The 26,474-nt window shown below is 48.5% G+C and overlaps 1 protein-coding gene across 4 annotated transcripts in view; it reads left to right on the forward strand.

The window, feature by feature from the left end:
- The window catches only part of ZFAT (zinc finger and AT-hook domain containing), a 143,324-nt gene that overhangs the window by 15,969 nt on the left and 100,881 nt on the right, over positions 1 to 26,474 (forward strand). For 3 of the 4 annotated variants that reach the window (XM_081069896.1, XM_081069895.1, XM_081069898.1), the window contains exons 2-3: positions 6,591 to 6,767; positions 18,203 to 18,454. In XM_081069896.1, coding sequence (XP_080926022.1) covers positions 6,591 to 6,767; positions 18,203 to 18,454 — 429 coding nt within the window. Of the gene's footprint in view, positions 1 to 1,835; positions 2,036 to 6,590; positions 6,768 to 18,202; positions 18,455 to 26,474 lie in introns of those variants that run through there. The other variant, XM_081069897.1, reaches the window with a different exon arrangement.

The raw sequence follows: 26,474 nt of genomic DNA on the forward strand, positions 1-26,474 counted from the left end.
TTCATTGATTCAAAGACTCACCTTTTAACATCTCTAAAATCAGGAGGCATCTTTTAGTCGACATGCTAAGAAACCAGCGCACCTTCATTTGTTCGGCAGTGTTTTTCTCTTTTTCAGTGGTATGTAAATCAGCGTATGTGGTATGTATACCCGTGCCTCTTAAGATAGATGTTGTGTTAGATCTGAGGAAATAAAATCATGAAACCTATTTTATTTCATGGGATTGTTGTGAAGATTAAATACGCTTAGCGTGAGCCTTGCTTCGTGTGCTAGCTCATGGGCGGTTTAATTGATTTAAGCTTCCTTCTCTTTCACTTCTTCCCCTTTGATCCCTTAGTTTGTTGCCAGCAAGTTCTCGGTACGTGTGATGATGGATGGTGATGGTGGTGACGATGGTGTTATGTAAGGCGTATCCACAGCTGGTTAACAGTTCTGTAAAATAAACTAAATGGAAGAAAAACATTTTGGCCGAACCCAAGCCTCATTTCCTGGAGATAAAGGACAAGGGTATTTTAAATTGTCCTAAGCCGCACAATGTGGGACTCTACTCGTTAGGTTCCATGTGACAACAGTCTGGCTCTATGTTGTTAAAACATTTCCACTTCTGTTGGGAAGCTGCCAGCTCTCATGAATTTAATAATTTCAGGACAAGAGAAACAAGAAAACAAAAACAGCTCGGAGAGCATTCACCACCCCACTCTTGTCATAAAGTAGGTAATTTAACAGGGTCTGAGCTTTGGCTGTTGAACTCTCTTTAAAGTTAATCAATCCATGTAAAAGATAGTTACAGAGCGGAGGGGATGTCTCATACTAATCAAAGAGAGAAAGGGAGAGATTTTTTAAAGCTGTGGCTTTTAAATAAAGTAATTTAATAGGCTAGGAATGTAGCAGTTTGTCTTCTCGCGGTTATTGATAAATGGTTAGCATATTGGTAACCATCGGTTCGTCTGACATTTACTGAGTGCCCACTGTGTCCCGAGCAGCGCCAGCGGGTAGATGGCGTGGGGCCGGGTGGGGCTTCTGGCTGCAGGTAGTGAGTATAGAAGGTGTGAAGGTGCTGGACAGAGGTGTGGGGTACACAGCCAGCCCCTCAGGACCCGCGTCGCCACTCTGTCCTGAGATCTGGGCAGGGGTCCCCAGGAGCAGGCCTGTTCCTGCTGGCGTGTGCTGCGTGTGCCCAAAGGACAGCATGGGACCTGTCAGCCTCCAGGGACCCGGCCCAGAGTTGAAGGGTCCCAAATGACCTCCTGGCACCTCTGAGCCATTCCGGTTCATGACCTTCTTCTGGAAGGAGTGGGGTCAGAGAGCACAGACAGGACCTGGCTGCTCCTGGCCAGGAGTGCTTGCGAATCAGAGTTCAGAAACGAGGACTTGTTTATGCAGTTATTTTAAGATTTTCCTCTTTAATAGTACAGAGTAGCTGGTTAAAATCTGGCCGATAATTAGAGAGCGAATGCTCAAACCCCAAACTTCTGTGATTGCTCTTGTGCTGAATGCGTCCTTTTCCCTTTGAATCCTTTTGTTAAGGACGAGGGCACAATAATTGGACCTAAAAAGGCATCCAAATTATAGCATCTTCGTCGCGATGAGATGACAACATAATTATGATTCTATTTCAGAGTATACGGTACATTTCTTCATATCAGTCCACTACAAACAACGAAAATAGCTCCTTTGTTGTTATTTTGGCAGAGTAACAATTCTTAGCACTTGGGAAGTGTACTCTGAGTCCACACTTCCTTGCGTGTGTTGACATTGTGCTGTTTATACGCTGCTTTACGGACATCTCTGGAGAGCACTGACCGTTTCCCTCCTCACCAGTCCCGGGGGCATTCACAGCTTATGTCCAAGAGGGAACACTGTGTACTCTTCCCGGCCTTCTGGAACAGGCTGCTCTTAAATACGGGATTGCATCATTGGTAGCCCTGCTCGGGGGAGGTCTGTGGTCCTATTGGCTGTTGTGTGGCTGTACTCCCAACCAGTGCTGACCCTGGAAAGGCCACGTGACAGTGCGGAGACCCCAGGCCTGGCTCAGGTGAAGCTGGGTTCCACCTTGAGTGTGCACGTTGCTGGCCACGCGTGTGGCTGAGAGGAGGTCAGCCTCTGACCTTCAGGCCTGCACCTGCAGAACTGGGGGAATGAGCCCTGTCTGGCTGGGGGAAGGGCACCGCGAGAGCTCATGCTGTGGCGGGTGGCCGTGAGCCCATGTCTGGTATACCCTGCAGTCCGAGTGACCTTCCCAGGACCTCTTGACCAGCTCCCAGCTGCCTTTCACTTGAACGGTCAAGTGCCTCCGCCCAGAAGCCCTCCAAGCCCTTCAGTCAAGGATTGCTCTGCCTTCCTTCTACCTGCAGTATTCACAATTTGCAGCATATGTTTGGCTCACGCAGTACTTAAACAGTCCTGTGCTGGCTGGGGGAGTTGGCCTTGGACACGACGCTAGCCTTGCCCGAGCAGCTCCGAGCTCATCACTCGGGACTGTGTCCTCACTGCTGCATTTGTCCATTACCTTGCTTTTTAGAAGGTCTGGCCATTTTTCAATGTTTGAAACTTATATAGGCTCATTGTAGAAAATACATAAGTGATTAAAAAAAAGAGTTCAACAGTTAGGATTTTGGTGTATTTCCTTTCAGCCTGGCTGGGTATTCTTCTATCCATCCATTCATAAGTAATGTTTATCCATGAGTCACAAAATTAAGGACACACTGAATATTCGTGGGTCCTGCTCTTTAGCATTTACGGTTCGTATGCACATTTTCTCATGCCATTCAAGATTCTTTGGAAGTATGATTTTCAGTGCCTGTACCGAGTTTCTTTGTGGGGATGTGTCACGATTTGTCCAGTGCCGGCCGTGGCTGTGGTTTCTGGAGCTTGCTGTCCCAAAGACCGCCGTGTTGAGGATCTCTGTGCATAGTCGGACAGTTAGGAAGGCGAGATCTTGGGAAGTAGAACCGCCGGTCAGAAATTACGAGTGAGCGTCTTTGAGGCTCTTGTCCCCTTAGCTGGTGGCCAGAACCTTCGTGACGTCCAGGTCGCAGAAGCAAGTGGTGTGGGGCTGGGGCAATGAGCCAGGCTCTGTGGACACCTTCCAGCAGGCCTCTGAGGACGATTAACTAAGACCCTGCTCTGTCAGCTCAGAGCTGCGGACAGTTGGGAAACACTTGTCTGTCTCCTCAGTGACCTTCTTCGCCCTCCTACAGCATGTGCCGTCCTGCAAACGAGGCCCTGGTGGTTTTTGTTTTTTCCCCCCCTTCCTCTGCCTCCTCCCACCGCCCCCTACTCTGGTTCAAGCCGTTGTTTCTCAATCTAGTTGTGTAGGACACAGCTCCCTGGCCCAGGCTGGTGTGATGAGCCTTGTGCTCCCCCGGCTGAGGCTTTCAGTCCCCAGTCGTCCGTTGACTGCTCACAGCAGCTCATGGCAGCTCTTGCTGGTCGCCGGCCGCTCATGGCAGCCCACGGCAGCCTGCAGCAGCCCAGCTCCAGGGAGAGCTGTTGTTCACAATCTTAGCTGTAGAGGGCATAGCTCATTGGCCCCTGTGGGACTCAAACCAGCGACCTTGGCGTAGGAGTGCGGTGCTCCAACCACCTGAGCCACCCGGCTGGCCCCCCTGGTGGTTTTTATGATTTCCGTACAGGTGCCGGCCCCGTGTCACAGCCTGTATTGCACGGCTGAGCCCTCTTATGTGACAGTCGTCCTAAGTCATGTGGGCTTGTCTCTGCCTGCACTTGGGGAAATCCAGATCCAGTCTCCACACCTACAGAACTGGGCACTCGGCGGACACGTGGGAAACATGTGCTAATTGATAGCAGATGGTCAGAGCCTGGCGCTACCTTGGGCTGCTCAGTCTCTGGGTTGTATGGAATAACTGGGCAGTCGTTTGCTCACAGCGGTCTCTGACACTTTGTCCACATAGCTGCAAAAGCAGTTTTAATTTTCCAGTCTCCAGAGAATGCTTGGTGTGTCTGTGAACTGAAAGACCTCCTGCAGTAACTCTGGTCCCCAGAAGTTCTGCTCTGTTAAATGTCACGGAACCCCCTGTCTTCTGAAAGCACAACAGGAATCAAGAATACTTGCCCGTGCATTGGGAAACAGTGTCAGTAAAAGCCTAAGATGCGGTCGTTCTGAGACGTGTCTGCCTCCCTGATGAACCGATGGCCTCTGAGGCACGGCCTCCTTATTCCTGATTCATCTCTGTGTCCCCGGTACCTGCAGTGGGAGCCCCCACCCCCCATGGCCGCTGCTCAGTAGACACTGCCGCGAACAAAGCAAAATGATAAGTGATTTGGGGGTTCTGCTCTTCTTTGTAATGATTTTCATTTCAGATATGGTTGCAAAATTATTTTCGCTTTAACACAGTGGAACTCGGCTCCTGGTCTGTAGCCCAATAACTCATCTCGTGAGCAGGTAGCGGAGTCTGGTCTCTGCTTCCTGCCAGCTACATATAACTCAGGCAAGCTGCTTCTCCTCCCTTAATCTCAGTTTCCTCACCTGTAGAATGAGGATTAAAAACCTGTTTTTGCCTGAATGACAGAATCATGGTAGGATCAGCAGGAAGCACAGTGAACGCAACACGTCCTCATATAAAGAACAAATCTTTCTGCAGTCACTTCTTTGGGAAGCAGTTTGGGTTCCTTAGGAATAAAGCATTTCTTGGGGGGGAAATCAATTGACAGTGTTCATGAGAGACGTTCATCGATGAACGTCTATTCTGCTTTGTCCAATTCCTATTTTATGTGTTGTTTGGTAGGAAAGAATTCTCTTAGGCCATCACGCTGCCCGATTGTTCATGGAGAAACCCTTTCTTTGAATCCAGAGAGGGTCTCTTTTCTGTGACCCCAGTGACTGGCGGGGTTCTGCTCTCACTCTAGCAATGGCATGCCCTACTGCCTTTCTCGTCTCCTCTTGCTGGTAGGGGAGTTTTGCTGTAAAGAGAAGGAGAGACATTACGTAGTGGGGAATTGAGATCAAGAGAGATTTTTGTTTTAAGATGGGAGAAATAGAGCATGCAGGGAGCACAGAGAGGGGAACACTGGTGATCTGGAAAAAAAAGCAGATGTCACCGGAACAGTGTTGAGTGGGTGGTCAGGATTGGGGTTCAGTGCCCACAGGTCATGGTGATACCCTCTGTCCAGTGATGCCCGCTGCCTTCTAGGGTCAGGGCAGCGGAAGCAGTCTTCCCAGGGGCAGGCACTGAGGGTGCGTTGTCTTCAGAGAATTTAAAGGCGGTAGCAATGGTTAAATGTGGTCCTGCCGTTTTTCTCCACGAGCCACCAGTGGCAGGCAATGTCAGTGATAAGAACACCAGGGTGGACCTCCCCACTGACCACAGCTCTGTGCCGCTGCTTGTGCCAACCCTCATGCCAACAGGCGCGAGGCTGGGTGGATGGGTGCAGATGTGCGCGGGTCAGCAGGAGTGGTGGAGGAAGCTGGTAGAGGCTGTCTTCTGGCTGCTTCATGTGAACGAGGAAGCCAGGTCAGCAGCTGTAAGTGAGGCTGGGGTGTGGGGAGAGGAGAAGCTACGTACGGCGTCTTTCTTCACCATTGACAGAGAGTCAGTGGCCTAGAGACCTTGTGTGACAGCTGTGTGGCTTTCAGAGTCTCCGTGAGCCAGTGATGGTGAGCGTCCAAGGGAACCAGGCAGTGTGGGTGCAGCTTCGGGGTAACTCAGGATTGTGGTTTCCTGAGTGAGCGCCTACTGGGTTCCCACTGCGGGGACACTTCTTATTCAAACTGCCACACCCAGAGACTAGCTCTGCTTGTCCAGGCTCACCCAGCATTACAGCATTAGGGGCTGGGGTCGGAAATTCAACCTGGGTTTGTCTGCTTCAAAGCCACTGTCCTTTCCATCATACCAATTCTTCCTTTTAGTATAAATGTGAAAAGAAAAAAAAAATCTAGCTTTTAATTATTGTTGGGGCCTAAATTTAATACGTTTCTATGTGCCTATAATTATTTTATCAGACTCAAACATCAGTTTTTATCCATGGTGTCTTCCTGCCAGGTACAGCGGGAGGAACATAATAGACTGTCAGTAAATATTTGTGAATGGTGATCATGCTTTAAATAGGAATTAAGTGGCTTAAAAGCACAACATATTTCCTTCTTTCGTGTTCGTAGTTCCAGCGCCAGCCAGTGAAAGGGGTCTTGGCTCTTGAGAAATGCTATTTTGATCAATTCTTCCTTGCACCTGATTTAAGAGTCTAGCTAGAATACTTCATTGCCATGGGTAAAGTTCATTCATCGAAGGGTTACATATAATTTTTCAAGTTCCATGTTCGTTTTTTACTTTGCTGGTTGATGCTGGAATGTAGGCTGTGGAGTAGATTTGGGGAACAGGGAGGTTCATATTAGCCCCTGTCCAGAGGACTGAGGATTTGAATACTGAAGAAAGAATTTTCTGGGAGCCGGGCCACCGGAAGTTAGAAGTGAGCAGCCCAGCTGTGCAGGTATCCACGAGGGGGACATAACTTGTCGGAGGCCGGAGATTGCTCAAAGGGGCAGCGTTCAATGCTTTTCTTAGGCAGTTGGAAGTAATTGTTCCTGTGAAGATGAAATAACTTATATATATATATGTTTTTTTCCCTTACAGAAAACACGGCCATCTTCATGTGTAAATGCTGTAACCTTTTCTCACCAAATCAGTCGGAACTCCTCTCCCACGTTTCTGAGAAGCACAGGGAAGAAGGAGTGAATATTGATGAGATCATCATCCCCCTGAGGCCTCTGAGTATTCCAGAACCCTCCAACCCCAGCAAAACGGGAGATGGTAAGGGGGCCGGGGGCTGGGTGAGGACCACGGTCACGAATGTGCGTGTCCGTGATGATGAGGTTCATTTGCTCTCAATTCCTTTGATTCTGGGTTTCTGTCCAGTGGGCACAGAAACCTAGAAAATGCAAATTTCCAACCCGGAAATCACCGTAAGTGTCTAATTGTAGATCTGCTCAAATAAGATTCTTTGAATTCCCTATACTTGGCTCCTGTAGGGATTTCCCCAGTGCCTCGTGGGTGGGTGGGTGGATGGGCGGGTGGATGGATGGATGGATGAAGGTGGCCCCACCTAACACTATAGAAACCTGAGCTTGTCATCAGAGAAGTGTCAGTGTAACCCAGCTCTAGCTCCTACCAGCTACATTACATTACCTGAAATTATAGGATTTCTCTAAGCCTCACTTTGCTTATCTGAAAAAAGGGAAAACATATCCCTGTCCCCCGGGGGCTGTGAGGATTGAGTCAAGAACATACCTGTAGCCCCTAGAATGACACCTGGCACAGAGAGGACCATAAAGGGAAGCCGTTGTCGTCACATACGTGATAAATAAATGAGTATATGTCATCTTAAAAGCCGAATTCTGAGCTGGTCATGTACACTTGGAACAAGGATTCAGTTGCAGGAAGCTTTGATTTGCACAGAATCCTCCATGTTCGGTCCACGTGCCAAGGGAGGTACTTCTTACCTGCAGTGTCCGGACATCCCCCACTGAACGGTGTCAGTTGCAGCAGGTGGATGGATTAGAGAAAGCATCCAGGCGCTGTAATTAGGTCCCCAAAGACAAAGAGAATATATGGTACCAGAGGAGCAGCTGCAAACGACAGTTAGGAGAGAGCTCCCCCCCCCACATGACTATTTTTACATGGTGAGAGACAACGGCCAGTCTCCCCTGCACCAGCGTCATCTGTGGCAGTGAGGGTCCCGTCGTAGGGTTCGGTAGTCACACTAATAATGCAGTTGCTCTTGCTGGGAATATTCAGATGCGTTTCTAAACAGACCTGCTTATCGGTGATCTGTCTGTCAACAAGGAGAGACTTCAGACCGAAGGTGCTTTGGTGAACTTCGCCCTCTGGCCAGTTCCAGGGTGCTCAGAGAGGTGGAGCTGACAGAGCGTCAAAGTGCGGAGAAATCAGGAGAAGCTCTGCTGGTTACTGTTAGTGGCAGAAGGTGACAACTGAGAGCATCTAGCACCTTGAGGTAGAAAGGAGGACCATGTGTTTGCATTGGGGTCACCATCATCTAGTACTAGTGACGTGCCCGTGGCCTTCCTCAGCCCCGTCCCAGGCCTGTAAACACAGCTGTCCTCTCCGCACTTGGAGAAAGCAGGAGTAAGGCAGGAATCACACAGAATCACATCTCAGCTCATCATTCACACTTGATATTCTCTTTGCTTTGAGAAGGGGCGAGGCAAAGGTCTATGCTGGGCACTAAGAATCTACCAAATAACCTGATTAAAAAATGGGCAAAAGACCTGAATAGACGTTTTTCCAAAGAAGATGCCCAATGGCCCACAGGTACATAAAAGGGTGGCTACTATCACTAGTCATTAGGGAACCGACAATCAATACTACCATGAGATTGTCACCGCACACCTGTCAGCGTGCCTGTCATCAATAAGACAAGAGATACTAAATGTTGGCAAAGATTTGGAGAAAAAGGAACCCTGATGCGCTGGTGGAGGGAATGTAAATTGGTGCAACCATCTGGAAAATCGTTTCGAGGTTCCTTAAGTAGTTAAAGACAGAACTACCGCATGATCCAGTGATCCCTCTTCTGGGCATATACACAAAGGAAATGACATCAGTATCTCAAAAAGATACCAGCACTTCCATGTTCATTGCCGTGTAATTCACAATAGGCAAGCTATGGAAGCAACCTAAGTATCAGTGGACAGATGAATGGATACGGGGAATGTCACACACGCACACGCAGGAATATTATTCAGCCATAAAAAATAAGGAAATCCTGTCATTTGCAACACCATGGATGAACCTGGAGGGCATTCTGCTGAGTGAAACTAGCCAGACACAGGAAGACAAATATTGTACGATCCCACTTCCGTACGGAACCTAAAATAGCCAAATTCATAGAAGCAGAGAGCAGACTGTTGGTGGCCAGGGGGTGGGGGAAATGGGGTGATGTTGATCAAAGTGTACCAACTGTCAGACTAGATCTGGGACCTAATGTGTAGAGTGGTGATTCTAGTTAACAATAACCCTGTCATCTACTTGAAATTTGCTAAGACAGTGGATCTTAAGTGTTCTCCTCACACATCAGAAATGCCTACTAGGTGATAGATGTGTCAGTTTACTTGGTTGTGGGAAGCGTTTCACAGCGTGTATGTATATTAAATCACCTTGTGCACCTTAAAAATCACGTACAACCTAAATATATACTAAATTTTTATTTGTCAGAGGTGCTTTAGTAAAGCTGGGGGGAAAATCTGCCTAGTGACAGGGCCCTCAAAGCTCAGCCACCCCTCCTTCTGCCACTCAGTCTGGGAGTGAGTGAGGCTCATGCATTGTGACCTTGTTGAAGGCACCTTGGGGACCCCATGGCCACCTCCCTGCTCAGCGGTTAAGACACCTTGGCTTTCCCGAGAGTGTAGCTTCACAGGTAGATGGAACCAAAGCTTTAGTCAAGAACTTTAAATGTTTGTATTCCTTCCTCTGGGGTTGAACATCTATAAACTCAGAAAGATGGATAATCTCTTTTGTAAAATTTATGTGGCAGATGAAATTCATAAGGATTAGCATGTAAAGAACTTAGAGAAAGGCTGTTACAGAGCTTTCAATTCTGTTTTTATTCAGTTTTGCTTATTACAGTTTTCTTCCTACTAAAATGAAATGTGAATAAGAGATAAAATAATCTGAATTTTTCATTTTGTTTATAAATAATAAAGGAATAAATGATAACAAAGCAGATAGACTTTCACATGGAATTACACGCACGGGTGTTTTATAAGGTGCACACGTTCTGACTTCCACCTTGTCCCTCCGTATTGGTGTTAGTGAAAGTACCCCCCTCGGGAGGTCATCCTGAACTGTTCCCTTGTCCTGGAGACCCCCCCTTTTTGTCTCCCCCACCTATCCCACCATGTCCACTTATCCCCATTCTACAGCCACCCGCCCTTCACTCTGCCTGGGAAGCCCCTTGTAGGTGGCTCTGCCTGGCTCACTCTGCATGTTTCTAAGGTTCATTCAGCCTGAGGTTGCTTCTCGGAGCTCTTCTCTCGGCCTGCAGGGCCTAGGAGACCCTTGTCTGGACTCCTACGTCCTCATAAATGTGTCTCCGTTCCGCCCTTCCTACGTGTGCTTTCATTGTCTCTGTCCCTTCCTCTGGCTCCCTGGGGACCTCTGAGGAAGGGATGTGGGCTCCATCGGTTCTTTGGTCCTGGGTCTGTCTCAGGTCCTGGTCAGGGTACCTCCCCTTCTATGTGTGATGATTGAACCCATCTATTTTGTTGTTTGTTTTCTTACCTCTGGCTTTGTTGCCCCTCTGTCTTCCAGAGGCTTCCTCCCACCTGTCACCAGTCTGTTTTTTTGCTGAGAGATAGGTTTATTTGAGGCATAGAACAGTGTATTATGGTTGGAAAATAACCGAGTAGATTGGAGAATTTTTTTGAAGCTCTCACCCAGAAAGCTTCAGTAGCTCCCCCTCATCCAAACCAGAGCTCCCCAAACTTTTTAACCCAGGAACCCTTCTGACTAGCAGAAGCCCTCTTATTTTCTCTGCAGTGCCATTGGTTGCGTGAATTCACAGGTGAGGCCTGTTTTTCCTCCTCTTCTGGTCCTGCAGGCCACAGTAATGGCCGAACAGCATCTTTAGGCCCCAGACCTTTCTCCTCCCTGCTGTTGCAGGTGGACCCATACGTGGAAAGCTCTCCTTCATTCCTCAGGCCTCTTTGGAGCTTCTCCTGGGCCGAACACCATGTAGATAAACCCATCGAAGCGATTACATTATTCCTTTATACTTTGTTTTTTGTTTATTTTTCAATTACAAAAGTAATAACACCTTGCTGAAAAGTGTAAAACAATATAAAATGAGGAAGGCAAATACCCCTAACCGTCCCCCCAAGTTCCTCAGTGAATGGTCTTTACACCATTATCAAAAATCAATTGACCATAAATGTGTGGGTGTAATTCGTCATTCTCGGTTCTATCCCATTAATGTACATGTCTGTTCTCAGGCCAGTAGAATACTATTTAGATGAATGTAGTACGTTTTGAAATGGGGAAATGCAAATCCTCTAACTTTGATCTTCTTTTTCAAGATTGCTTTGGCTGTTTAGGGTCTCTTGTAATTCTATCTGTTTATATGTTTCTTTAAAAAAGGCATTTGGAATTTGATAAAGACTACATTGGATCTGTAGATCAGTTTGGGGACTGTTCCCATCTTAACAATATTAAGCCTTCCAATCCATGAACATGGGATGTCTTTTTATTTAAGTCTTTAATTTCATTCAGCAGTGTTTCATAGTTTTCAGTATGAAAACTTTCCTGACCCATTTGCTATTTAGGTCCACCATTTAATTTTCATTCATTTTTGAATTTTCATAATTTATTTCCATTATTTCTAATTTTTGTCCACATATGTTTTATGATTTTAGTCCTTTTAAATTTATCGGGACTTGATTCATGGCCTAATATTTATGTAATATATCCTGGAGAATGTTCCAGGTGCACTTGAGAAGAATTTGTATTCTGCTCTTGTTGGGTGGTTAACACTGTTAAGCCTTGCTGGCTAACACTGTTGTTCAAGTCTTCTGTTTCCTTGCTGATGCTTAGATTTTATAATTAAGGAATATGTGGCTCAGAGACCAGAGGCGGTAAAACAACACACAGACATACCTGGGAGATATTGCAGGTTTGGTTTGAGACAACTGCAATAAAGTAAAGTGACTATCGCAGTGAAGCGTGTCATAATCTTTTTGCTGGTGGGGAGTCTTAACTACAATTTGTAAAAAATGTAACATCTGTGAAGCACAGTAAAGCAAAGCACAATAAAACAAGGTATGCCTGCACTCAAGGTTACCTAGTTAGTAAGTGAGAGAATGGGATTTGGGTCCTGCTAGTTTGATGGTATTTGCATGTTCTTTTGGTACTTTGGGTATAATCACATTCTTACTATTGAGCTACTTTTATAAATAATTTTCTGACTTTTGACTTAAATTATTCTTGAATACATTTCTTTGTGTATACTGGAAGATTCAGTTGCTTCTGTTGTTTAATTTAAAAAAGTATAACTCAGACTCTGAATGTGAGGAAATTTCTTCAAAAATCTTGTATTCAGAACTCCAAGTCCTTTTTTTGATTTCTGCAAGTTCATAAAATTTGAGGATTGTAGAGGTTTAGTTTCTAATGATTTCTTTTCAGGTTTAACCTTCACAGTTAATTTTAGGTTGAGAGATACTTGAAATGGTTTCATTAAACCTTTAACTGAGTAGCAGTTGATTTATTATTTTGGTCTCCCTTTATAACATGAAAATTTCTAAATCCTCTGGTTTATTTTATAGCCTTTTAATCATTTTTTTGCTCATGTAAGAAGTGGTCTGCAGGAAAACTTTCTGTTTTTCTTCCCTCTTTATAATCAAATCTCATGTTTTGTTCAAGAAAAAAATTGCCTAATGGACCAAGCTCATTCTCCCTTTTGTGTATGTGTGTGTTATTGTATTTGTGAGTGTGTGATTGTTTATATGAGTGAGTTTGTGCAGTGTGTGAGTGTGAGTGTGTGTGCACACGTGTGCATGCACGTGGGTATTCGTTCATCCCAATGGAGGCAGGGGCAATTGGGTTTGCTCGAGGAGGAATTTACTTGTAGATGTGTCTCCTGAAAGCCTTGTTTGGCTCTTCCATCTTCTTCTCCCTGTCAGCCTTTCTCTCTTTTACCTTTTCTTTCCCTTCTCTTCCTCCTTCTGTTACTTTATTTAATAATTGTAGCTGTGATGTGCCTGAGTGCTGTGCTGGGTGTTGAGAGTCCAGGGTGGACCAGGCACTGTTCCTGTTGGTTTTGCCTCCTCCTGGCTGCTGGGTGGCAGTGAGGCAAAGAGGCAACTTCAGTGCTGTGGGGAAAGTGCTTTTCTAGGATGGAGTATGGGCTGATAAGACGGGGGCACATTGTCTGGTTTGAGGGCAAAAGGAGGCTTCCCAGGGGAGTCTGGGAGCTAAATTTAAATTTCTGTGTTGTCTCTTCTGGGCACTTACCACAAATAAAGTCATTTTGAGTGTATGCAGGCGTGCTGTACTGCTGTTCCTGTAACCACTGAAACCCGAGCCCTGATTACTCTTGTAGGCAGCATGTGGTGCTGGAAAGAGCACCCACCTTGGGCTCAGACAGACTCATGTTTCAGACCTGGAGCTATCATGTGGCTGGCAGGGCTGCAACTGCACATGTGGTGCCTTCGTGCGCATTACAGAAGGGTACCCCCATTCTGGACTGATGGCTCAGTCACAGGCTTTCCTTCAGAGTGAACAAACAGAAAATGTGCCCGGCGGGCTGCAGCCAGCCTCAGAGAGCTCGGCATGGCACATGGAGCATCGGCCCCTGCCCGCCCTTGGATGCGCTCACGCAGGGCTCAGCACACACCACAGGGCCTGGGGGACAGGCCCTGCTGGGGTTTAGGCAGGTGGCTTTGGTCATCTATCAAAGGGAGGTAAGATGCCAGCCCTTTTTAAAGCAGGCTCTGAGACAGCTGCACGCAGCGCTTTCTTACGTGGTCAGTACACGGTTCATCAGTAGCCCTCCCGCTGCCCCTTCTCTCTGTCTGTTGTCCAGTTCAGGAGTTGGGTCACATTGGGGCTGGGTGACACCATCGTCATTTCTCCATAGAACTTAGAGGTCGAAATGTGTCATTTCTGGGCTCTGATACCATAATCTGAGCTGACACAGACACAAAGTTCACAGACACTGAGGCCAACGGATCTGGCTTCAAATCCTAGCTCTGCTACATGTTAGTTCTGTGTCTTGAGGCAAATTAATTCATCTTCCTCAGCCTCGGTGTCCTCCTCTGTCAAATGGGAATATTACTGATGCTTCCCTCAGGGACTTGATGGAGAAATGCCCGTTAGATGCTCACTGTGGTGCCTGAGATGTACGTGCTTAATGATTAATTATTAGCCATTGCTGTGATTTCTGTGGCGTTTCCACATCATCGCTGATAAAACCCCACAGAGCAGGCTGAGAATGCCTTCGGCCTCCCAGTGCCTTGCAACACAGGGCTGGCTATCGTCCATCCCACAAAGTGGGCGCCGTGTTCCCCTTTAACCTGAAAGGCTCACACTCCCTCGTTTCTGATAAATAATTCATCTTCTCCCTGTCGCTTGCAGGGTTGCTGGAAATAAATGCCAGGGAGATTGACTGCCAGGGCCTGACAATGTTAGTGTTCAGGATTTTTCTAAATTCTCTAGTTGGTTTGATTAGAGATTGAGCTGCAAAGTGAGAGACTGACTGGAAAGCTGGCTTAATCCATGGTCTCAAGCATAATGAAGTTTGTGGGCCCCTAACTCTATAATGGCTTTCTTGCTGTATGAGACATTTTAAATGAAGAAATCAAGGAAAAGGTGCCGTAATGAACAAGAATGGGCATACATCTAGGAACCGCAGGCTCCAACAGTGGGCTGGCCGGGAAGGGACTAGTTTCTTCAGCGAGAGTCCACGTCAGAATACCAATGACTGGCCATCGTAATAAATAGCTGCCATTCATCTGTCCCCTAAGTATCATGCTCCGCATTTTGCCAGATTGCTTTTATTAATAGGGACTCTACAAAATAGACTCAGTTTGTGTCTGTTTTTCATGTTAGAAACTGAGGTGCAGGGGGGATTTGAACCCAGGTTGGCCGAACCCAGCCAGTGTTCCCAGCACCCCATGGTTGGGCTCTGTCTGTATATCTAGAATCGACGTGAAGGCTACATGACTCAGCAGAAAGATCTGGGAGTGGGGAATGGAAACCCATTCCCAGCTCTGAGAGCGCAACAGCTACTTCTGGAAAACGTGCCAAGTCGCTGAACCTTTGGAAACCTCATTTCATTTCCTATTGTGAAAATTACATTTGCTACATCTATCTCTTAAGGTTTTTATGAGGATAAAATGAGATAATCGCTGGGAAAGTGCTTCCTTGAGTGACGTATAAGGGCTTACATTATTAGATTTTGGGTAATATTGGGCTTTTTTTCATAATGCTCACATTGTCCTTTGATTGAATGTGAAAACCGTTAGCTGATCCTGTCTCTTGCGAACTCTTGGCTCTAGATCTTCAAGGACGGTTCTCTGACGATGGGAAATTGTCCCCAAACTATGGATTTGGGACAGAGTTGAGATGTACCTTTCTCACGCCTGTTGGGAACTTGGGACATAGGTTGTGACTCATGTTCCAAATGTTTCTTTTCCTATTTTTTTAAAAAAATTGAAGATAATTTAGGTGCTACCAACAAACGTTATTTAATACTTTACAGAGTAGACCGCCTTCATTCAGACAACTCCAAAATGGAGAAGGCAGGAAGCTTTAGCAGGATGAAGAATAAGACCAAGAGAAGCTCACAGGAAACGGTGTAGGGGAGCTGGCACACCACGTGAGTGCCTCACACTGTACATCCGAGACGAGCTGGGGCAAAGGCTGAGCTGCTTAATAGCTGGGACGATCTGGTGCAGAAGGTCATCTGAACTGGGCCTGAACTGTTGGCATTTGACGTGGGCTTGAGGTCTGATTGGGGGTGCAGGAGGCAGTCAGATATGGGGGATAGTACAGATAAGTAAAATGAGACAGGGTTATCTGTGCATGTTTAGGGAGGTCTAAACATTGCATGAGCATGGGGGGCGGCCACTGTGTGTATGTGTGTACGTGTGTATGTGTGTGTACACGCATGTGCATGCAGGTTTGAACCACGCAGTGAAGGGCCTAGAAAGCCAAAGCTGAGAATTATGGGGCTAAGTCATCAAGAGCAATGGAAGGTTCTAGAACGAGGGAATGGTAGTGAGACAAGGGATGGAGGTGGAGAAAGACTGGAGAAGGCTGGATCCCAGAGATTGTGTGCAGGCATCCAGGTGACAAACAAAGGTGCCATAAGAACAGAGGAGTTTACGGGGCAGATGTCTTTAGGACAAAGTCCATAGAGTTCAGTGACAGACTAAAGGAATTCAGGGAGGAGGCAGGAGAATTGGAGGTGATGCCATTAACATGTTTTGATTTAGAGGTGACAACAGTTTCCTTGCCCATTTCCAAGAGCCTCAGCTCTTCTAAGAAATGTGGGTCGTTGACAGCAGCACTTGTTTTCAGGGCTGTAGTTATTCCAAGTTCATTTATGAATATTTCATTTTTAGTGAACTAATTGGTCTTGAGGATCTGAATTATGGATGCAGGAAGATGTGGGATTCGTTTCGTCACCATTGTGTTAGAGGCTTTCCAAAGCTTTCACGGCCGATTGGGCATTTCTTCCTTGACAGCCATGTCACACACTGGCCGTCAGTGAAATGCACCAGGATTTATCAAGTGCCCACTGAGCAGGACCAGGTTAGGTGCAGGGGTGAGAAAGAGCAGTGGGAAGAGAGATACACAGATGAGTCTTGTGTCGGACCGACTGTGCTGTGCTCCTACTATGTGATGAGCACAGATCTCGCATGCCCTGCACACAGTACTTGCTTTTCCACGCCTGGCACATACTTGTCTGTGGAGAAAATGCTGGGTACCCTGCTGAAATGAGCTTGCCAAACAAAGGCTATGTGCACAGTTCTCCACGAGACTGCTTTGTCTGCCCAAGACTGCTGACAAGCAGCCATCACTTGGGTCCCCAGAGCCACCCTCACTTCTGACCAGCTAGATATAAATTTGGGGGTCCTCACAGAATCCCTCAGGTTCTATAATTTGCTAGAAAGACTCGCAGAACTCAGAAAAGTGCTACACTTACAATTATAGTTTTATTTTACCAAAGGGTACAAATTAGAACCAACCAAAGGAAGAGATTCTGGGCAAAGTCTGGGACTAGGAGCGTTTCTGTCCAGGGAGATGGAGGATAGACAGTAACTGTGCTAGCTGCCCTGGCCGAGGAAGGCTCTGGTGTGGACCTCCCTCGGGCAAGGTTGGCACGCCCTTCGCTCCGGCAGCCCAGCAGAATCTCTGCTCCTGGCAGCACCCCCCATGCCCAGTCTCAGCCACTCTCCCGTTCTCCTGCACAGTCTCTCTGAGTTCTTGGGGACCCTGTCCAGAATCTGCTCCTTTGTCCAGAGCCCACGTTTTCACACTGCTCTTTCCCTGCAGACTCTGCTGCAGAACTGTCCTGCTCTCCTCTGTCCCTGTGGCCTCTCTGTCCGATTTGGGACCAGAAGTGACCTGCTGTGGTAGCTGTGGGTAGTGTGGCTGATGCTTTCCTGTGTAGAGCTGTAGCCTCAGAGGGAGCGGGGAGGGACCCTGAAGACCTTCTGCAGATGACCGTCCCCCAAGATGGTGTTGGAGCCTAAGACCTCCTCCTCCACGCTGATGTGCAGATTCAGAGAGGACTGCTGAAAGGCCATGCCTCAGCCCGGCAGATGCCAGACCTCTAAGAAGGGGCTGTCAGCCAGGTGCTGCTGGCTTCCTGCTTGGCCGCTCGGCCTACCTGTCAAATCACATCACCCAAGACCATGCCACTGTACCTTCGCACAGCAGCGCAATGCTCCCTGACCCCGCTCACCCCTCCCAATTCCCATCTTCATCCCGGAGACGAATGCCTTAAAAATGAATGCTAATTCAGAAGAAATACAAGTTGTACAATGATGTGAAACTTGCTCTAAAGCAGCTCTGATCATGACATGTAAATCACTAGGTCGCTAGGAAACTTGAAAAATGTTACTGTCTTTAGTCTTGTAATTTGTGGTTTTAGACTGTAATTATTTTTTCTCTTTTCTGTCAGAGCAATTCGGCTGTAATAATCATGATGCCTTGCAATAATCTGAATAGTGGTGTAACTCGTTAAGAGCATGAAAAGCTAAGCAGCCTTCCCGAACCCTTTGCAAAGAAGCCCTTAAGCCATTTCTGAGAACTGGATTTAAATGGAGATGGGGGTTCACACGGAGCCTGATTTGTGAACCGGGGGCTGACGTGCCCCACTTTACAGAAGCAGCGTATGCACAGGTTCTGATAAAATGATTTCCTAAGTCACAGTATTACAAACTTGATTATATATTAGCGTAGAGATGCGGAAATATTAGCACGAAACATACTGTTTGCAGCTGCTCATTTCTGGAGCTGCCTCAGACTTTTCATTCTTTTGTTTTGTTTTTGTTCTTTTTCTCATGTATTTATTTATTTAATTTTTTATTTATTTATGTATGTATTTATTTCCCAGGCTTTTCATTCTTAATAAAGCACCACACTGAACATATTCCCACACCTGGAAGGTGAGTACCTGCCCTCACTGTCGCCTCGAGTGACTACCGCGTGCCCTCTTGTTTCCTCTGCAGAGCTGTCAGTCCTGAAGAGGAAGAGAGGCCGGCCTAAGGGGTCCACCAAGAAGCCCAGCGCTGAAGAGGAGCTGGCAGAGAGCCTCCTGAGCCCGGGCGAGGACAGTGCGCTGGCCCCCGGGGACGGGGCCGGCCCGGCCCCACGCAGCCTGGAGTGCCCCAAGTGCTGCCGGAAGTTCTCCAACACGCGCCAGCTCCGCAAGCACATTTGCATCATCGTGCTGGACCTGGGCGAGGACGAGGGGGGCGCAGGTACGCACCTGCCCGGGCGGCACCTGCCGGTTTCTGAAAGAGCTGGCTGCTCAGATCAGTCTTTACCGGTTCCGTTGTTACTCGGAAGTAGCACATACTTACACGCGTCTCACCTCTGTGGGCAAGTGCTGATTTCTGTAATGACTGCGGACTATGTCTGGGAGTATTCTCTGAGTTAAATGTGTCATCTGGTACTTGGTGCCCAGAGAGTCCAAGTCATGGGGGTGTTTTAGGAGATGACTTGGGGTGTCTAAGAGGGTAGACCCAGCCTCTGCCCTTCAGGAGGTAAGACAGTTACAGATATTTGATCAAGAAATGTGGGCCAAGGCATTCTCTTAACACATGCAGTTGGGTACATGAAGTATTTCAAATCATAGGGTCCACCGAGGGAATAATAAGAGTCTGGTTCAAAGTCTGAGAAACGCTTTGAAAAGTAAAGCCTTTGTACGTTGAAAATAATGGTGGATTCCCAGGAAGTTACAAAGATCGTATGGAGAGGTCCCAGGTAGCTTCCCCCCGTTGCCCCCGGGGGTTATGCCTTAGTGGTCAAATACATCTTAACGTTTGATATCGTACAACGTCAAAACCAGGACATCAGCAGCGAGGGAACGTGCGTGTAGTCCTGTCACTCATCACACATGTCCATCCTTGCAGCCCCCGCCACAGTCAGGAGACCACTGTTCCGTCACCACAGACATCTCCCTTGTGGTCCTGTGTCAGTCGCCCCGCCCTTTACCCACCCCAGCTGCCAATCTGTTAGCCAGTCATTTTGCCATTTCAAGGCTGTTCCATCAACCGAATCCCACAGTATGTGACGTTTTAAGATTGGCTTAGAAAGCCTTGTTTTCAGACCCAGTTTCATAATTGTATAATTGAGGCCGTGGAGGTCCAGAGTGATGGTAATGCTGACCATCATAACCTGACCATCAGTCATGGGAAGGGAAGTCGCAGGACCATCCACGTCTCCCTCTGCCGACCCTGCGGGCAGCCCCCGTCTGCCCCACCAGTGTCCGACCAGCCCCATTTCTACTTTGCGGATGTAGGTTGTATTCATCTTAGTGTACTTCTCTCAGCCTTTTCTCTAGCTTTACAAGAAATGAAAATTCCACTCTGTGTGGCTCCGAGGTTTATTTCTACTCTGTAATTAATTACGCAGTGTTTTCAGCAATGGCAGACAGGCAGGGTCCTTTCTAATAGGATAGCTTCCTCCAGTAATGAGCTGTATAGAAAATGGTCTTGTGCGCTATTGATTTCAGTGCCTAAATGGACTTGAATAAATACCAAAGGCAAAGGTAGAAGCTCTGGGTGTTTTTCCCTTTCCGGCCACGGCTGCGAAGCCTCCAAAATATGCGGAAATGACCTTCTGCCCAGCTGCCTTATGGCTGACACTCATGTGATCACCCCACATTTCATAGTTTGCCAAGCACAATATTACGCTTCGGAAAATTCTCGCATAATTGTTTTAGTACATGCTCTGTGAAGAGCAGCTTAGTGACATTTCAAACGCTTGACCTTGACTCTTGAGTTTGTTAAAACAATTAGAAGGAAACAAAATAAACTTCTTTTCTGCGATGAACCATGGCAAGTTAAAATAACACTTTTGATATGTATTCGACATTTATTTATTTTATTCTGCGTTGGAATAGTCAAAGCAGCCAGGAAAACAGATACTTTTTTAATGCCATGATGTGCAATAGCTGGTGTTTTTGAAAAACATTTTGTAGCCTAACAGAAATCAATATGTCAAGTTTATAAAAGTGACTGGCTTCTGAACCTTTCTAATCTTGTTGTTTCTGGGGTCATTTTATGCAAGGAGAGTTGTAACAAGGTGTTCTTATTCGTGTTAAATCCTTCCAAAAGAAGACAGGCATTTATTTTAAGATTTTCCCTAAGCTGCACTTATAATCTTCCTGAAGATTCTTTCCGACATTTCGAGTGTCTTCTACTATATCTGCATTAGCAACACCGCTGACTTGATATTAGCTGCTGTGGTGGGAAACTGTTTTGTACGAGGCGTGTTTGAGATTCACAGGTGGAAAGGCAGTGAGTGCAGTGTCAGTCTCTGAATATAACACTTTTCTCTGTGGGAAGAGCTGTAACGGCGACATCTGCTTCTCTTTGCTGCCTTGTAAACCCTCCTTTTATCTCTGCTCGGATGAGATGAATGGAAACCCGGAGGAGATCCAGCTCAGTGGTCTCCACCTGGATTCCCTCTTCAGCATGCTTGTGGGGACTTTTCCTTGTGTAGTCAGATTCCGTTCCTGTGACCCTTCTCTCCCTACGGTCCTCCTACCTCTGCCGCTGACCCTGCTTTTCACGTGACTGTCGCCGACTATCAGTCGGTGCAGGCCAGGTTACGCCCTTCTAACAGACCTCCCCCGAATCACAGTGGTCTAACACAACCAAGCTTCCTTTCTTGTTCCTGCTGCACGTGCATTGCTCTGCCCACTCAGGGACCCAGGGGGAGAGAGCAGCCACCGTCCTGAGCACTCCTGCTCACCGTGCAAGAGAGAAGGAGAGCCCTGGGTGGTTTCACCTTGGCCCAGGGTGACATCTGTCATTTCTGCCCATGCAGGTCATTGATCAGAACTGATGTCACAGCCCCACCAGACTTCGTGGGGCCAGGAAGTGCCTAGGGCAGGAAATGTTTGATGACTGTCACTAGAGACAATTTCATGTCCGTGGATTCGCCCAGTAGCTGTGTTCTGGTGACCTACAGACATGCGCCTTGTCCAGACCTTCTCTTGAGCCCGAGCCCTATATTTCAGTTGGAGTATTCCGTAGGCAGTTTAAGCTGGATGGCATATTCAGTACTGAACTCATTCTCCAGCACCTTATAAATCATCCTCCCATATTCTGTCCTGGTTACTGGCCCCACCATCCAGATGTCTCAGCTCGAAAGCTCTCCCAAAAAACAGGACTTTTTGCTAGGACTTTTGCAGGAAGACTGTCTTGTTAAGGACCTTGGAGGGCAGCCTGGGGCTGTGTTGCTGTCAGGGGTACCATTCTGCTCGATGGGTGCCAGCAGGCCAAGGGGGCGGCCCCGCTGCATTCTGCTGTCTGAAGTTCAGTGGGCTACTTGCTGGGTCCTGTGTGGAGGGGCTTGATGGCACATGATGGAGCCCGTGACACAGGGGGCCTTTACTCTAAGTGATGGTTCTTCCCAAGACAAGTAGCTGCTGCGTGTTATGAAAAAATCAGTGCTTTCCTCGCTGGTGACAACCCCAATTGCTGAGAAGCACGGGGATAGATGGCGGTGGCCCAGCAGCCGTTAAAGCCAGACGTCCTGCTGTGCCCGCTGCCTCCGCACTTCCACGGAGGCTGGCTAAGCAGAGGGCTGAGCGGGATCCCTGCAGCAGCCGGTTCTCTTCTTCACCTCTTCCTGAAGACTGGGCTTATGCATCGTGGGTGCCAAGCCAGACTTGGGGGACCAAAGTTAAGAAAGGCGGGTCTCCTCCCTTGAGCAACTGAGTGTCTGCAGAGGAGGACAGAGAGGCGAATAGATCACAGTAGATGGCAGAGGGGCCACCAAATGCAGAGGGGCAGGGCAGGACCACAGGTCTGTGGGTGCAGCCTGGAGGCCTTCCCGAGTAGGGAGCTGTGGACTCTGTCTCTAAGGGTATTTGGCCTGGTGGGGGCGGTGGAGGAGATGGGATAGGTGTTTCCTTCATGGTAGTTCACGCAAAAGCCTGCAGGTGCTGGAGTACAGGTACCTTTGAGGAAGGCTGGGTAGTTCGCTGCAGGTAGTATGTAGTGAGAGCGGGGTGGTGGGGGGTGGGTCACGTGGAAGCAAAGGCATCCTGCCCTCATCTGCTTATTTTCATAGCCGTCCGTCTGTGGGGACACTGTGCTGGGAGCAGGTGCTCACCTGGCCTCTCCTAGAGTGAGGGAGACAGGAAGATGTGAGAAAGCCCGAGGCAGGAGGAAGAGCTGAGGGAGCCATGCATAGTCAGCAGGTTAGAGAGAATTACCGTGGGTCAATGCGTTGCTTAAACGGTGGTATTAGCAGCGTGGATCGAATTGGCGGAGAGCCCCAGAATATAATCTTATCAGCCTGCTGTTCTGACACCTGCTCTGGGCCTTATTAATGTGGCTGATAACACTTGACTCTGGGGCGTTCTGAGATTTAATTAGTTCTTGGGCAATTTGGAATCGGAACTTTAGAATATTAGTGCAATATTAATTATGAATGAACGCATCTGAACAAATTTCTACAAGTGTATGATTGCGTGGACAGTTAACTCTTCATCTGCCCATTACCGCTCAGCCAACGTTGTTTGAATGCTACGACGTGGAAGGGCTCGGAAACCCTGTGGGAAATTCAAAGGTAAAACACAGACACAGACCCCACCTGCTGAGCATGGGGTTGGGCAGTGGGGCAATCTCCCCGCCAATGAACTGCTCTAGGACAGGAGGGGGTGATGAGAAAAGAGCAGGGAGAGTCTGAGGTGAAAGGATCTTGCTTGAGAGATTTTGTATCCGATGACCTTCATTTTTCTTTGCAAGGTCAGAGAAGTGCACCCGAGTTAAGGGTGTGTATGCAAGTGTGACACCCGCACGTCGGTAAGGGGCTGCGGAAAACAGGAATACTTTTGACCTTGCTGTTGGTCGTTCATGAACTGATCACAAGTATTGATTGAGCGCGTACTGTTTGTACACCAGGCAGGCGGTGCTGCCCGTGTGATGCCAAGGGGACAGCGGTGTCTGCAGTAGAGACGCTCGGACGTCAGTGGGCTGGGCAGACAGTGGCACCAACGCTTTGGGTGAAGCGTGGTGAGCATCTGCAGAGGTGACCAGGGTCTTCAGGGAGCCCAGAGAAGGTGCTGCCGCAGCAGCCTGGGATAGCAGGTGGTGGTCAGGGAGGGCTGGGCAGAGGTCTGAAGGTCGCTGGGCCCATATTCTGCAGAGCAGAGGGAGTGGAGGCGAGGGCAGGCAGGAGGGGGAGGACATGGGGAGTGCCAGCACTGGCCCAGGGAACAGCATCCCTTTGGGACACCTGTGGTCAGTGGCAGGGGTCCGGTGAGGGTATGTGAATTCAGCAATGGCAGTGGGCGTGGAAAGACGGGGACACATTCTAGAGCCATTGAGGAAGTGTGACTCCCGGGACCTGGGCAGAGGTTGGAGTGGGTGGGAAGCAAGAAGGAGCCAGTAGGGGGCTGTCTGGGTTCTGGTGTGGGTGCTAGGGTGGCGGACGGCCCTGCCAGTCTCGAGACACCTGGGGAGAAACAGGCTTGAGGCCAAGTGGGGAGAAGCAGGCTTGAGGCACCTGTGGGAGTGGGCGTTTCAGCACTGTGGGGCTCGCGCTCCCACCCACCATCTGCTTCCACACTAGCGTTTGCCTCCCTCATTGTGTGGCGTTACTACTTTTTAAAATGTTTTCTGTTCAAAGGGAAATGAAATAGAATTATGGGAATGTGCTGGGCTTGAAGAGCAATAACGCACAGATGTCAAGAAATGAAAAGTTATAGTTCCCAGAAAGTCAGTCCCGGGCAGACACACCGGGCGGGGGTGGGGTGGGCCGGCCATCCGCTGCCGCTCACCTTTCTTCACACACGCCAAATGGGACCACGAGGAAGCAGCCATTCCAGCCCCAGACCTCGCTGCCACTGTCCCCTTCCGGAACCTCACAATATCTCTGTTAGTAGAGGCAGACCGTGAGTTGGGCGAGTTCCACATGGATCCGGCTGAAAGGCAGAGCCTGGATTTGGGCTCACACACCCTTCGCTCTGTCATGGCCGCTTGGAGCAGAGATTACAGTTCAAGTGATTTCGACATAGTCCCTGGAACAGTGTCATCAGTAGTTGTAAAGCTGTTTCTAGGGTCTTCAAAGATGCCCTTGGCTGAGGCAGGAGGCGTAGGGAGGACATTTTAGGGGTGGCGAGGGGAAGGCTGGCTGGGACCACCTACTTTAACCAGAGAAGTCATGCCTTTTCATTGATTGTTTATATTAAAAATGCTTACAGAGTTCACTTGAAAAAGGTCCTGCTGCTGAAAAAAAAGCAAACAACAAAAAAAAAGCGTGAAAACTGCCATCCCCTTGCAGTGCCGATCACAGCTGGATTCAGACAGCAAGTCAGCATGATGTGAATTTGATGGACCAGGAAACTTCAGCTAAGGGCCTTGACTGCCGGGAGAGCACGTTTATAAGAGCCTTGGAGAGAGATGTGAATCATAGAAAGACCGGTTAGGAAGGTGCACTGTGCGTGAGATAATAATGTTCCAGGCACTGATGGTGCTCACGGACGTGCTTTGCAAACTGTAACGTGCCGCTCAGAAGAGAGAGTATTATCTTAGGGACATAGTGCGTCTGCCTCGCGTGGTCATGACTAAGGGAAACACACCAGACAGGCTCAGACCACGTCCGATGTTTCATTCTGAAACCTGTGCTGCCGGTGGGATCGATACGCGCCTTCCGTCCTGTGACCTGGCTGGCCTAGCCAGGCCCCACCGGGCATGATGGCATCTAGTGTCTTCTGCCTGGGACAGATGGCAGCTTGATCTCACCAAAATGGCATCCTGTTTTCTATCAGATAAAGAGCCTTTCCTAGACCTCAGCGAAGGTATTGGACACATTTAATACAATTTCAGGACTTAAAATGAATTGTATAATTAACACATGTACACGAAGCAGGCTGTATGGGAGATGGTTTATCTTGAAAACAACCTCTAGAAGAGGTTCTCCCTCCCCCAGGGTCCCATCAGCTTTTTTATTTTCTACACTGCATGCATTTACCAAAAGATGTCACTGGCTAGCCGTTCATCATCGGGCACTCTGCGTAGGCCCCGGTGGGCATTCTCCAAAACAAGGGTGAGGCAGGTACCCCAGCTCACCCACCGGCATCAGCCGGGGAGCCTGGGTGTCATCTGGGGTTCCCTGTCTACATTCTGCCATCTCAGAAGAAACCCTTTAGTTAGCCTTGTTTCCTACCAGAGGGTTTAATTTAGTGTGTCTCAGTGCAGGGAAGATAGGCATCTACCTGTTTGAACACAACTGAAACTCTGGTTTTCCTCGCTTTCCAAGAATGGCCTCTTCACAGCAAGGAACATGGCCGCAGAGCGGAAGAACCGGGCGTGCCGTCCACAGCCATAAGGGCTTTGCATGCCTGGATCTGGAGGCAGGGGGGAGCGGCAGTCTCTTGGACCAGGGCTGCCAGCTGTGCACGCGACTGCTCAGCATGCCCGTGTGTGCATGCGTGCGTGCGTGCGTGCGTGCGTGCGTGCGTGCGTGTGTGTGTGTGTGTGTGTGTAGGGGGAGGTGGGAGGGCACTGAAGTGGGACTGCTCGTCCACAGGAAGCGATTCAGAGCACATGGCCTCTTGCTTCTTGTGGGGACTCCACTGAGGGCGCACCGAGCAAATGCAGCCTTTATGTTCCCCCCTGAGCCTTCAGCACAGATGGAGCAGGGCCCATCAGAGAGGTGGGCTTGGAGGCAAGGGGTTGTTCAGAGGCGGGTTCAGGTGCCGTGGTGCACGGACCACCTTTAAGCCGAGCACCTTTCCCCATGGACAGAGCAGAGTGATCTTTGCGGAAGTCCCTTGTTAGCCCACCAGCCAGGCCCATCGCTGCTTGTGTGTGCATGGCACGTGAATTGGCGTGGTGTGCATTATATAGACCTGTGTGTGAGGCCAGGGGCTGTGGACGGCCCGGGGAGGTTGGTGAGCTTGTAGTTCAGCATCGTTGGGGGCCAGTGGGGCTGAGCAGACAAGCAAAGGTTGGCATGTGTGTGGGAGTCGTGGGAGGGATGATTTACGGCAGATCCTGGGGGACTTTATCTAGCACGTTCTCCCGACGAAGGCGGGATGCAAGCCGTTGAAGGGTTTTAATCCTGGGGGTGACCAGGTCAGAGGCGGATTGTAAAATGATTCATTCTAGGGTCAAGATGGAGAACGGTTTGGAGAGTGTGTTAGTCAAGATACTTTTAGTAGAGGCACCATTTAAAAACAAGTGTGAAAGGGAGAATGTCCATCCATTCTCTCATGGAACGAGATGTGTGGGGATCAGCAGTTCCAGGGTTGGTTCT

Source organism: Rhinolophus hipposideros (genome assembly GCF_964194185.1).
Source record: "Rhinolophus hipposideros genome assembly, chromosome: 13".
Lineage (NCBI taxonomy): Eukaryota > Metazoa > Chordata > Mammalia > Chiroptera > Rhinolophidae > Rhinolophus > Rhinolophus hipposideros.